General features: G+C 39.1%; 1 protein-coding gene across 1 annotated transcript in view; it reads left to right on the top strand.

The window, feature by feature from the left end:
* The first annotated feature begins 519 nt into the window (after positions 1 to 519).
* fgf22 (fibroblast growth factor 22) overlaps positions 520 to 14,290 on the top strand; it is a 30,362-nt gene continuing 16,591 nt past the window's right edge. The window contains exon 1 of the mRNA XM_065246395.2: positions 520 to 1,361. Within this exon, the coding sequence (XP_065102467.1) occupies positions 1,034 to 1,361 (328 nt within the window). The 5' untranslated portion in view covers positions 520 to 1,033. The remainder of the gene's footprint in view (positions 1,362 to 14,290) is intronic.

A 14,290-nucleotide genomic window follows, 5' to 3' on the forward strand; every position in this document is an offset into this window, starting at 1 on the left:
TCATATTAAAAAAACTTGAGTCGGCAATGCCAACGCATGTCCTTATCGGTCATAAATGACCACAGTATAGAAAAGACTTGTCACTTAAATTGATCCATTTTTAAAGTGGTCGTAAAGACCCTAACTTTATTTCCCTGCTTTTACGTCGAGTTGATTTATTACCCGTCACTTACTTGATGTTTAACCCCTCCAAAGACAGAGCTGTTGTTTATCCCTTGGTTCGCTTGCCAAAAAAAAGACAGGGTATGAAACTGATATGGCTCTGTTTGTGCTATATTCCAGTATATTCCCCATTTTGGCACATCTAACAATGATAAATTTTCCTAAAGGGAATAACAGCATAGTAGAACGATATTGAGAGTGACATTTAAAGTGATTATGAATAATCCAGGTCCCACCCAGTCCCCCAGATGCAAGCCCTGCCCTGAATAAAATGCAGGAAAGAACTGAGCCACCCCACCAAATAGCACGCAGACACCAAGGTACAGAGAGTGAGTGAGAGAGAGAGAGAAAGACACCCATTTACAGCTTTACTGCCTCGTTCACTTTGTCAGATTTGCTCTCACGGCCACCTCTATCTCTCTTTCTCTCTCCCTCTTTGAAGCTTTCTCTCTCTCTCATTTAAATACACTCTCATTCATTCAGCTCATTCACAGGCACGGGTCAGGCAGCCTCACATTTCACCTTGTTCTGCCCCTGGCTGAGAGGAAAGAGCTCTGCAAGGTGCAGCCATCACACAGGACACAAGTTTGGGTTTCGCTCCAGGAAAAGACGGGATGGAATTGGAAAGTTCTCATTCATTCTGAAGAGCAAGACTGGCAGCAGTAAACACAGACATCTGGTTACAAGATCAAAGAGTAATACTCTTTAATCATTTGAAGCTGGTCACTTTGCTTTGTTTACACGGTTCCTGGTCCAAGGATCTCTTACCCCATGTTCCCGCTAACAGGGTCTGCGTGAGGCAGATTGCCCAACGAAGACCAGCATCATGTCGAATACTTGTGCAAGGTGCACCTTGGGAGTCTGACCCATCATGTGCAGATGGACACGCACCACCTTTGGTCTCTTCTCCGACCTTACCTCCACTGGGTCAGCTCTCCCTTTTCCCCTGATATGCCTGTACCTGCTGTTTCTAGCTTGCTCTGCTTTTGGAGGTTGCCCACCTGCGCAGGGGCATGACCCTCTTCAAGCTCTGGCACAGGGCACGAACTGCTCGTGGACTCTGGAGCGGCACACCAGAAGCTACAACCATCTCGAGGGTGACGTCCGCCTGCGTCGCCTCTATTCCGCCAATAAGTTCTTTCTCTGCATCGACAAGACGGGGAAGGTCGATGGCACCCGCCGGAAGAATTACGCTGACAGTGAGTAAACGTCTAGTGTTTGTTTCTATTTATGTGTACCTGCAGCAAGGGCGTGGAGCTTATATTTTATGACTTTCCATCGACTTCTTTATCATTTCACTTTTTATGGCAGTTTTATTGTTTAGGATTTCTGCTTGTAGTTCTGAAAAAGTTTTGCTAGGTAGAATAAAACTTTCAATTGTGGTAGTTTGAACTACTACTGCTGGCCTTTCAAATAAAGGATGAGTTTGAGGTTTGCTGTAAGTTTGGTCTCAAAGTGATTTAAAATGTATAATGTGAAATGTGCAAGAACAGGACATCTTGAAATAGCAGGTGCAGTTGGACTCTACAAAGCATACAGTAATATTTCGTCTAGATGTGCCTGATCCCATATTTCACCAAAAATAAAAAATGCTCCTAGAATTTAGATTGACACTATACCTCCCCATGCATTTGCATTATTGTTACTTTTGTTTGTTTATTTTACTTTTTTAACCTTTTGGGGTCGTAGAGATCACAGTGAGATGACCTACTATGTATATGCGTGCGTTAATGTAAAAAAGTATTTTCCAGGTAGCTTTTAATGGTCTGCCACTGCGCATATTTTAACTGTTGCATGACAAACTCCTGTTTTCCAAGTTTTGCTTGTGTCAGATCAGCTTAGCACGCTTCTGCTTGGTACAGACGGGTGAAGTTGTGCAGCGCTTAGAGGCAATTTGCTTTTACATTTACTTAACCATCCTCTCATTTCCTGTCCCTGAATTAAGTTCCTTTTAGTAAAGATATCCTGCATTTATGAATCTTACTGAATTTCCCAATATTGGCTAAGGCCTTCATGATTTGTGTTAGTACAGTTATTTCAACTCTTTCTTGATTAAAAAAAATAGGATTGCATGTACCGATTCCAAATTTCAAAACAGACCTTAACATAAAATTAATTTTGAGTTTGTGAACAAAGCAAAGGCCAGGTTGCTTTTTGGCGTTTCCCTGCATCTTCTCTTCACATGCATCGATCATGTTGATATTGCTTTGCTGCCGCCCGCCTTGCCCTCTCCGTAGCCCTCAGCGTCCGTCAATACTGCCGCGTTGCCCAAACAACTCCGCGCTGACTCTCCCTCTCACTTTTTCCAACTCCCGTTCCCAAACTCTCAGGTGCAAAAACAGTTGGAATTAGTCAACGGGCACTTGGCTAATTGAGGTAGGAAAATATTGTATCAATCCCAGCAAAATCCAGACTGGAACAGCTGAGGGGAGAAGGGCTTCCATGTAAAAGACTTAAGGGGAGAAGGATAAATGGGGTGGGATGGAGTTTGATTGAACCCAAAACGTAAACTATTGCAATTTTGTCTTATTTTAAAGTATCTAAAACTTGAAGATACATTTACTAAAGATGCAATACTGTAGTGTAAGAAAAGTTCATACTTAAAACACAAGTGCAGCAACACAAAATATATTACAGTACACAGATAAAGCGGTCTTGCTTTTAAAGAAAAGAAAATATGGTTACTGAAAATTAAAATCTCATTTTTGCAGCGAAAAGCATTTTTATATGCCATTATTCCTTGCAATAATACACATTGTCAGTACTTTTACTTCTTTTATTTTCTTCTTAGGTTTCTACTGTATTAATTGTTCAATCTCAAAAAGAAAGGTACAAAAGTTTTGGTCACCATTTTGGTACAGATGTGTACCTTTGTGGTACCAATATGTTCCTTTGAGGTACCAATATGCAGATTTTAGATACAAGTGTATACTTTTTGAAAAGGTACCGCTGCAGTGACAACTTTTGTACCTTCTTGTAGAAGAAAAACCTACTGTTTTAGCCCAAGTTTTGTTTGATTGCATGCTGATTTTAGATAACAATATTCTGGACAATGAGTCAGGACAACATTTAAAATCCCGGAGGAAATGGCTTGCATAATTGTGTGAATGGTTTCAAAACTTATGCTGAATGGAACTCGGTACTTCAGGATTAAAATTATATGGATGTCAATCGACTGAAATTGATTTTTATCTTTCACAGTTATCAGCCATTTATTTGTCTGTCAATGTAGTCAATACTTAAAGGGATAGTTCACCCAAAAATGAAAATTCTGTCATCAATTACTGATTCTCATGTTGTTACAAACCTGTATAAATTTATTTGTTCTGATAAACACTAAGGAAGATATTTTGAGAAACATTTGTAACCAAACTGTTTATGAGCCCCATTCACTTCCATAGTTGGAAAAAAGAATACTATAGAAGTGAATGGGGCTCACAAACGGTTTGACTTTTTATACAGGTTTGTAACAGTATGAGAGTGAGTAAATGATAACACAGTTTTCCTTTTTAAGTGAACTATTCCTTTAAACATCATTAAGCAAACTCTTATTTTTTCCCAAACCTGTATACATTTCTTTGTTTTGCTGAACACAAATGAAGATTTTTTGAATAATGCTTGTAACAGATCTGGGGCACCATTGACTTCCATCGTATTATTTTTTTACTATGGAAGTCAATGGTGCCCCAGATCTGCTTGGTTGTGGATCTTCATTTGTGTTAAAAAAAAAAAAAAACATATATACAGGTTTAAAACAACTTCATGGTGACTTAATGATGACAGGTAACTATCCCTTTAATATCAATAGTGGATTGGTGAATGAGAAAATAAATACATTTTAACCCTTTTATTTCTGGTAACACCAAATTTAGCTTAACATACGTTGTTTTCTTTTTGACTTTTAATGTTGCAGGTACTTTTAAATTTTTGCTGGCAGACGCAACCAGCTTAGCTCTTTTTTCCCTTAACATTTGGCTTTAAACAGAACGCTGTTGAAGTCTTGGGCGTATATGGTTGAGGACATCAAATGCTTGACTTGAGTCCAAGCAACAACATCGCCCTTAAGGAAATAAAGTCATGTGACGGGGATAATCAGAAAAGTCACTTTTGCTAAAATATGGCCACTTTGCAGTTTGCCAGGCCTTTTCCTCCATCTCCCATTTTCTCCCGCGCTCCTTCTTCCATTCCGGCTGTATTCGGCTGAGTTGTGTCATGTTTACAAAGTTTTCCTCTTGCTTTTCTGCATCTCACTTTAGATGTTACCGTGATTTCATAGGTGTGTTGGGTTTGGACCCAAGTCACGGGAAGAAAATCATCCACCCGTTCTAAATATATTGTGGAATTATTTAAAACATATTTCACTGTCGGTCCATGAACGCCTAGATGCCACAGAGGACAGATTGTGTACGACTGAATGCTTGCGCATAAGCTTATGTAGAACATGAATTCACATAATGTCATATTCATCATCAATGGAGTGCTCTTATATGCCAGTTTTGAAAAATGTTTTAAATAACCATTTTCAATTTATGCCTATTATTAACCACATGGGTCCGATTTACAGACTGCTGAAGAAAAGGGATTAAATGATTGTCTTGACGGTCATCCAAAATTAGATGAAATCGTAAATGCATTAAGGGATCGAGTGAGGGAGCGTGGAAGAAGATCCTAGTCATTAAATGACAGCTGGAGCGGTAAAGGGCACAGGGGTGCTAGGTGATTCCAGACACTTCTGGAAAGTCTAGGAATGTTGCTTACATTAGACTATGGGGGCCTCTTAGAGGTTTTGGTGCCAGGAAAGAAATCGTACAAATCCAGCATTTTTAATCCTTCCGATGGACAGTGGTCCAGAGTATGGTGAGAAAAGTTTGTCTCTTGCCAGGTTTTTCAAGCCCTAGGGAAATGAAAAAGACACAAATTAACGCAAACCCTGAGAGTTTTCTGACTAGTTTTTCAGAAAAATGCACAGTGAAGCTCATGTGCCACCATCTTCTTGCATAGTTTTACAGGGTTCACCTGTACGTTTATTCAGTCTGACTTTTCTCCCTGATTTGACTTACGCTGTACACTGTCAGAAAAAATTGAAAAGTACACCTTTGCACCCGAAGAGTTAAATATTGGTACCAAAGATTGAATATTAGTACCTCGGAGGTACATATTGGCACCAAATGTATACATATCTGTACCTAAATGTTACATATTAGGACCTTTTTCGATTTTCCGATTAATCTTTTTTTTTTACGTGGAGGATTCAAAATCATTTTTCAAAGGCCACGAATCGATATTTATTTTCGCAAACATTGAACGTAAGATTACCGTTAATCTAATTACTAGCTTCTCTACAAGATCTCACCGTCTTTGTTGCCTTGCGCGATGTTAGCGAGAGGCGAGCCTGTCATTCATTCATCCAGTCAGTCTATATTCTATTATAATATAATATAATATAATCTATATTCATTGAGTTGAATCGAGAATCTAGTATAAATAGCGACCCACAAAAATCTGAAATGAAAATCAAACCGAGAATCGAAGTCGAATCGATTTGATAGCTTGTGAATCGAAATCGAATCGATCTGGAACATGTGAATCGATACCCAGCCCTATGGTAAACAAATTCATTAATTACGTGAAATGTAAATTCGGTCTTTAGTAACAAACTGCCATAGCCAATCACTACTAAATACATAAAATACTGTCTATGGCCCAACTCATGCAGAATTTATATTTACCTTTAACCTTATAGTTTGGGCACTCCATATACCCAGTAGTGAAATTACTGGCAGGCTTACTTACGGTTTAAAAGGTATCACTCAGCTAGGGTAATGTTTAAAGAAAATTGACCCGAGGCCATTTAATCCTAAATGAGAAGTCATTAGCACTGTTATTATTATTATATGTTTTTGTGAGGGATGTAAAACAAGTATTAATTAGATCAGTTGGGAACCCACAGCTTGGCTCACTCATAGAGCTCCATATGCTGACTAACATCTGCCAAAGGCAACACGGTCCACCTCTCTCTGCTCGGAGGCGAATGAAACAGTCAGACAGACTTGGTCTCATTGTGACCCGGTTCAAGCACTGGGCAGTGCTGACTTGAAAGGGATCTCATCATGCTTAACTTTACGCAGATAGTGTATTTCGGAGACTTGATAAAAATTCCTCTGTATTCATTTGTGACACATTCTTTGCCTGTCCCATTATAATGTTGTAAAATTAATGATATTTTGGGATAATACCAAAAGTGGAAACACATAGGGTTATTATTACACTGATTTCTCATAGTCTGACATGATACAGGGAATACAGACTTAAAAGACTCCCATTGGGTTTCTTTGCAAATTTAATATAGGCTATTTAAGTTTATTGTATTTATTAGTGACAGGTTCTCCCATTTACTCGGCTTACTATCTATCAGTTGTCTATTAATCGGTCATTAAAAGTGAGCCCTGAGGTATTACAACGTCGTTTTAAATCCCCGATCAGGCCTTAAATCTAAGATAGCTCCCTAAAATATGGCATGGTAAGAATGTGGCACACCCATTGTGAACTTTTCCATTGGGATTACACTGTTACACAGCTGACTGACTTGTAAAAACAGCAATAAACAGTCATAGTCTTAGTCACCGAAGGCAGGCGCGCCCTACTGTACCTTTATCTGCCCGAGGTTTGTATCCTTAGTTTGTCATAGAAGAACTTTGATCACTTAAAATATAGTATAAGATAAGTATAGTGTACTTCGTCATTAGTTCACGCATGAATTCATTTTAAAGGGACACTCCACTTTTTTTTGAATATAGGCTTATTTGATTTTTACCTTTTTGGAATCCATTCAGCTGATCTCCGGGTCTGGCACTACCACTTTTAGCATAGCTTAGCATAATCCATTGAATCTGATTAGACCATTAGCATCGTGCTCAAAAATGACCAAAGAGTTTCGAAATGTTTCCTATTTAAAACTTGACTTTTTTAGATACATCGTGTACTAAGACCGATGGAAAATTAAAAGTTGCGATTTTAGGCTGATATGGTAAGGAACTGTGCTCTCATATCTGGCGCAATAATCAAGGACTTTGCTGCCGTACCATGGCTGCAGGAGGTGCAATGATATTACGCAGCGCTCGAAAATAGTCCCCTTGGTAACTTTCAATAGTAGAGACTATTTTTGGGCAGTGCGTAATATCATTGCGTCTCCTGCAGCCATGGAACGGCAGCAAAGTCCTTGATTATTACACCAGAATTAGAGTATCGTTCCTAGCCATATCTGCCTAGAAAATCGCAACTTTTAATTTTCAGTCGATCTTAGTACACAATGTAACTACAGAAGAGTCAAGTTTTAAATAGGAAAAATATCGAAACTCTTTGGTCATTTTTGAGCGCGATGCTAACGGTCTAATCTGATTCAATAGATTATGCTAAGCTATGCTAAAAGTGCTAGAGCCAGACCGGAGATCGGCTGAATGGATTCCAAAATCGTAAAAATCAAATGTTTAACTCTAGGGGAGCTGGAAAATGAGCATATTTTCAAAAAAAGTGGAGTGTCCCTTTAAAGGCAGAAATGCACACACTGTGACTACTGATTTGCTCATTTATTTTGAAAACCCCATTGAAACAAACATGTCATACTTTAGGAAATGTTTCGTAATTTCTGACAGCCCAGACTGCAGAAAACTCTGGGCCGGATCCGCGCCGAGGTCAGCAGCTCTGGCCCGTCGTCATCTGCTGTCAGAGAAACAGCATAAAAACAAACAATAAGAAGCAAACAGCTATCACCATGGTAATGGCGTTACTATATCTCAAAATGTTTGATAATAACAGATATCAATTTTATTGTGATAAAATCATACTCTTTCCGCAAAACTGACCATCTTACCGCATATTTAATAGTCCACGGGGAGATGCAGACAAACATTAACTATAATGCACCATCACAGTTGGTTTGTTTGCATAAAATCATGTGACAATAACAACAGGCGCAGGCTGCTCTGAAGGTTATTTCAGCAGCTTTATCTCACCACCTAAAGAAATAAAGTAATTAAGATCTGCTGAAATCTGCTGTCCTAATGTGACACGAGGACACTGTCATCGCGGGTATTCAACACAAGGAATCATCTCGGGATTGGCCCATAAACTGTATTTATTGTATGTGTGTGCTCATACAGGTATTTACTGATAGTTGGTACTGTGGCATGCAATGGCATATATTAATTATGGTGATTGTTTGTAAAGGAAGTGACTGTCAAAGCTTGACTCTATAGTTTGAGTGATAATTATCTATATTACGGTATTTACTGTATCATAGTAGATCAATTACAAAAACGGTAATGTGTAACTATGTAACAAAATACGACTGTGTATAGTCGCAAACCCTTTGGGGGCTGGTACACAATAAAGATATTAATCAATAAAATATCTGAAATGTTTCTCTTTAAAGGAAAACACCACCGTTGTTCAATATTTTATTATGTTCTTACCTCAACGTAGATAAATTAATAAATACCTATCTTTTTTCAATGCGTGCACTTTTAATCTTTGTACAGCGTGTCTGAATGTGTTAGCATTTAGCCTAGCCTCATTCATTTCTATGGCTCCAAACAGGGATGAATTTAAAAGCCATTAAACACTTCCATATTTTCCATATTTAAAGACTGTTACACGAGTAAGTATGGTGGCACAAAATAAAACTTTTGTTTGGAGCCATAGGAATGAATGGGGCTAAGCTAAATGCTAACACATTCACGAAGCGCTGTGCAAAGATTAAAAGTGCACGCATTGAAAAAAGATAGGTATGTATTAATTAATCTAAGTTGAGGTAAAAACATAGTAAAATATAGAAAAAACGGTGGTGTTTACATTTAAATCTTCTGCATCTCAGGAATTTGATCCGAGACGTAAATATATAATACATTTATATTTATAAACGTATCTTTGCTAGTAAAAAAGTGCAACATAAGAGTTTACCATACTGATTTAAATGTGATTTTATTGTAAATCCAGACTTTTTTCTCCCCGCTGCGATGATTGTGAATTTTGTCGTTTTAAAACATTTAATTTAAATAGTTTTTATAATAAATTATTATTTTTTAACAAATTAATATTCTCATTTATTTTTGTGGCCTAACCCGAGTATGCGAGTTTTCCCACATACAAATTGGCCGGTGACTTTATAAAGAACCGCATTTAATGGTTTATTTACTCGCCGAAGCCAACCTTTACTCGCATTTGGCAGGTGTTTATTTTGGACCCCTGCTTAATACTTCGCTCTACTCATTTCGATTGCAAAGTTTCAGGTGAGCAAGGTTGAGTGGACGAGGGCCAGAAATCCCCAGTGGAGGATAATGTTAAGGTCAAGGCCTCTCTCGCAAGCTGAGTGATTTGACAGATCTGACAAAAACCTGATGCCCCCTTTGTGCCGCCTGTCAGCTTCCTGTTCGGTTCGTCTCATTTCACTGCTTTGAAACACAGAGCGAACTCCAACCATGGAAAACCATATTGCTTCGGATTGACCAAGTGGAACTCCTCGTCCATGCTCAGTCGCCCCATTTCAAATCCTCTGTCCTCTGTTGTCACTGCAACACAACCTTTACAGCCTAGATGCCGTTTGTAATTTAAAAGTTTTAGATTTGTGTGCTAGATTTGGGTAATTGCCGTTGTTTGGGGTCACAAAGGAAATTAAACCATCCAGATTCTGGATAACTTAAACTTGAATGAGCACTGCATCTAGTTTCATGGGTAAGATGGAGTAGTAATAACCATACATAACATCACATTCGCCTGTTTTAAGTCAGAACAAGCATATCTGCATCTTGGCAAGCGAATGGATCTCTTCTCATGCAACTTGGTGCAATTAGCAGCCTTTCGACAATGACCTCAGTCTTAATCCTGGGGCTTTTTTGTAAAACAACAGCAGCCTTGAGTCACAGAGTAGCCCTTGAATCTGCTTGTAACTATCTGGTCGGGTCATTAACAGCTCCGTCGCTTACTGGAAAAGGAAGCGATGCGTGATTTGGAGGCATTGCTGCACACCCTTCGCCTTGATTAAAGAAAAGCCCATTTATGGGGTCTGCTTTATATCCGTGCCACCTCTTTCATTTAAGCACCTCACGGGAACAGACACCAGATCATGTCCTTGTTAACCTCTCGCACCTCCGGGGTCTTCACGGCAGAGCGGAGAGGATATTAGGCTTGCAGGCTTAGGAGGGTTTAGCACTCAACCTCAAAATGAACTGATGTGGCTCAAAGAAATATTTCTTGCCTTGAGCGCAAAAGGTCGTTCATTCAACTTTCGCTTAAATAACTAGCATTTAAAGGTTTTAAATAATGAACATTTTTATTTTAATTTGTGAATTTCACTTGGAAGAAGAGTGGTCAGATCAAACATTGAGAAATGCAGCCTTAATACCAGAGTATAGTTTGCTTTTTTTACGTGTACGTTCACAGTGGAACGCACAGCCTAGTTCGTATACACAGACGTTTGACGCATGCGCATTGCGACAAAATGCAATGCATCTCCTGGTTACATAATACTACAGTGCATACTACTCTGATGATGAAATATGTGTCACTGTACGCGGATCCTAGCATATACGTAAAAACTGGAAGGCTGGAAAAAGTTGCTCTGTGCTGAACTCCGTTGCATGATAAATTTTTTTTAATGGTGCAAGGATCTGAGTTAAAAATGAATAAAAATCAGTTATTGAGTAAGTAGAAAAAAATCTATGTCTCTTTACCTTACCTTAATTCACAATGGTACGCTTATAATGATGATAAGTGTCCAGGTCTGTTTTCACGGGAAAAGGGAGTTTGGAAAACTTGTTTATTTTTGCGTAATTACGTCACGTCCTTAACAGAAAGAAGAGCAAACATGGCATATATATTACTTGTTCAGAGATTGGTTGATTTTTTCGGATATATGACTTTCATGATGTACTTCTGTCAATGGTATAAGCACAACACACGTACAAAAAATGACTCAGCAAAAACCTGCAATTTTATAGTTCAAACTTATAGTTTTGATTAAAGGAAAACACCACCGTTTTTCTATATTTTACTATGTTTTTACCTCAACTTAGACAAATTAATACATACCTATCTTTATTCAATGCGTGCACTTAATCTTTGTACCGCCCGTCGTGAATGTGTTAGCATTTAGCCTAGCCCAATTCATTCCTTAGGATCCAAACAGGGATGAATTTAGAAGGCACCAAACACACTTCCATGTTTTCCATATTTAAAGACTGTTACATGAGTAGTCATACAAGTAAGTATTGTGGCACAAAATAAAATGTGATGATTTTTTTAAGCTGATAAAAATGAGAACTATATTGTATGGCGGAAGAGATATTAGATTGCAGCACTTCGACATCATAACGCCGGATTTCCACCAACTGGGGAGCGACTGCAGATCGCTCCGCTACGTTACGGCTCCGCCGTCCGCCAATACCACCAGTTCCGTATTTCTTGCAGAGCGGCTGCGTGCTGAAGTGACGAGGACCCATGAGGTCTCGCAAATTCACGTGATGATCGCGCGATACCTAGTTCTGTCTCTGCCCATTATGCCGTTGAATTATGCGTTTTTACAAACCATCCCCGATCACAACACGAGATCTCACGTAGACAGAGCAGTACATAAAATACATCCAAAATTCAAAAAAATAAGAAGGTTGCTAAAACCATTTATTCATGCTCTATCTTTAATGTAGTGATGCACCGATGTATCAGCCGCCGATATTTATCGGCCGATTTTTGATGAATTTGAAACCATCGGCATATCGGCAATAGCACGAGAAAGGCCGATACCGATTGTTTATTTATTAACTGCATAAAGAAATCCATTATATGTAAAAAAAAAATGAGTTCATGTTGTTAAAATAAATGCTGAATAGCAAAAACGACCTTTGAAGGTTGTCATGCTGTCTTATCATATTTGTTTTAGCTTAATTTGTGCCTCTCTTATTATGTTGGTCAGTTGAATGTTAATTGGATCCAATCCATGTTCAGTAAAAATAATTTGATGCAGAAATAAACTAGCTAATAGACCAACTGAATAGTATTGTATACAAGTGTTTAATATCGGTATCGGTATCGGCCAGAAGTTGTCTGTTTAAACCGGTATCGGCCCAAAAAATCTTATCGGTGCATCCCTACTTTAATGTATTTATTTGAAACTCCCCCTGGCTCTGTTCTTGTCTATTATTTGTTGTTTCTGTATTAATGACTTTATTTGTGTGTGTTTGTAATGTTTGTGTTGCAAAGATTTAATTAAAAAAAAAACACGAGTTCTTGCAAATTCAGGTATGATCACGCGATAAAGTCATGGCTCCGCCCTGCGGAGCTGTCCGGCATCCGTCAAAAATAGAAGCTCTGCGTATTTGTGCCAGAGGGCTGCGGATGGCCGGAGCTGTGACGGATTCGGATGGCAGTCAGTGGAAATACACACATTGACTTGAATGGAAACCGATTGACTCCGCCGCTGTTCCGCAGCAGATCCGCAGCCTATCTGCAGTCGGCGGAAATTGGGGGTAATAATATCGACCTCGGACGCAGTAATATCGATGGAAGTTTGTGCGACAGGGGGAGTAGTCAGGAGTGATGATGTTACTGCGTGCCGAGGTCGAATGCTGCACACTAAGTGCTCTTCCACCATAAAATATAGTTCTCATTTTTTATCCACTTAAAAATAACCACATTTTTTGTTGTTACACTCATGTAATAGTCTTTAAGTAGGGAAAACATGGAAGTGTTTGGTGGCTTCTTATATTCATCCCTGTTTGGATCCTAAGAAATGAATGGGGCTAGGCTAAGTGCTTACACATTCAAGATGCGCTACACAAAGATTAAGTGCACGCATTGAAAAAAAGATTAGTATGTATTAATTCTTCTAAGTTGAAGTAAGAACATAGTAAAATATTGAAAAACGGTGGTGTTTTCCTTTAATATGACTAACAAACTTTTTTTAATAAAAGAATGTTAAATTAATAATATATTATTAAATACATTTAATTAAAAATGTGCAATAACCTTTTTATTTTGAAGCTGAGCACTACACTAGACGGTTCACATACTTATAGACATTTAGTGTATACAGCGCAGTATTCAGCAAGCTAGTATTTCATTGCGTACCCAGTCCTTTCATCTGCTATTAAAGAGGCCTCCGATAAGCTAATGAAGTGAACTGTCTGACTCGAAGAGTCTCACTTTACTCTTTTGTGAACCATCGAGTGGATAAATCGGACATTCCGGGATCTTGTTTTAGGGTTTGATGATGTCATCTGGCCTCTGACCCCGGGTCCATTGACTCTGGAAGTGGTTTCTTTATCTGGGACAGTAATTGACTAATGAAAGACTTCCTTTGCCGTGTGAGAATCTTTTACTGACTGTGGTGCAGGGATGAAACTCTTATCTTTTAGCTCATATAGAAAGCGATCAGAGTTTCTAATCTAAATGGTAGAACACCATTAAAATTTTTTTTTTATGAATAGCAGGGTGCTACTTACAGTATGGTAGTAGTTTGGGCTGGCTCTGTCGAAAAAAGATTTGTACATATTCCTGTCCAACGCAATCTCATGGCATTTGTACGTATTTTATGAGGTGGCTAATTCGTACGACCACACTTTCGCTCCTGTGATGTTTTTTACGATAATTGCACGATTCGCTTTGTACTAATTCAAACGAATTAGCGACCTCGTAAAATACGTCTTTATCTTCCCACGTTTTCAACATGAAACCTCTGTATGAGAAAGAGCCGCCTGTAAATCTAGATCTGGCAGACACAGACAGAGAGAGATTGGGGCCCTGGCTGAGTCTCTCTTTGTCCCCGCCTGACCTCTGCTCTCCTCCATGGCCTCTGTGCCTCTCACCTGGACCGTCTCTCTGTGTGCGGGGGGTAATGGGATACCTGTCATTGGCTCTTATGGCCTTTGAAGGACCTGGCTAATCCCCAGAGCTTGCATTCAGCGAGCCATAAAGGCAGATTGAGGCCAAGGGCAGGCCCCTGAAACTGTAACAGCTCTGAATTGTGCGAGAGGAAACGTCACCCAAGTGTGCAGTCCTGGCGAATGAGTGCGATAATGCATTCAACTCAGCAGACGCTGGAGGTTCGAATTTATACAACCTCACTCACCACTGTGAT

Source organism: Paramisgurnus dabryanus, chromosome 24, assembly GCF_030506205.2.
Source record: "Paramisgurnus dabryanus chromosome 24, PD_genome_1.1, whole genome shotgun sequence".
Classification (NCBI taxonomy): Eukaryota; Metazoa; Chordata; class Actinopteri; order Cypriniformes; family Cobitidae; genus Paramisgurnus; species Paramisgurnus dabryanus.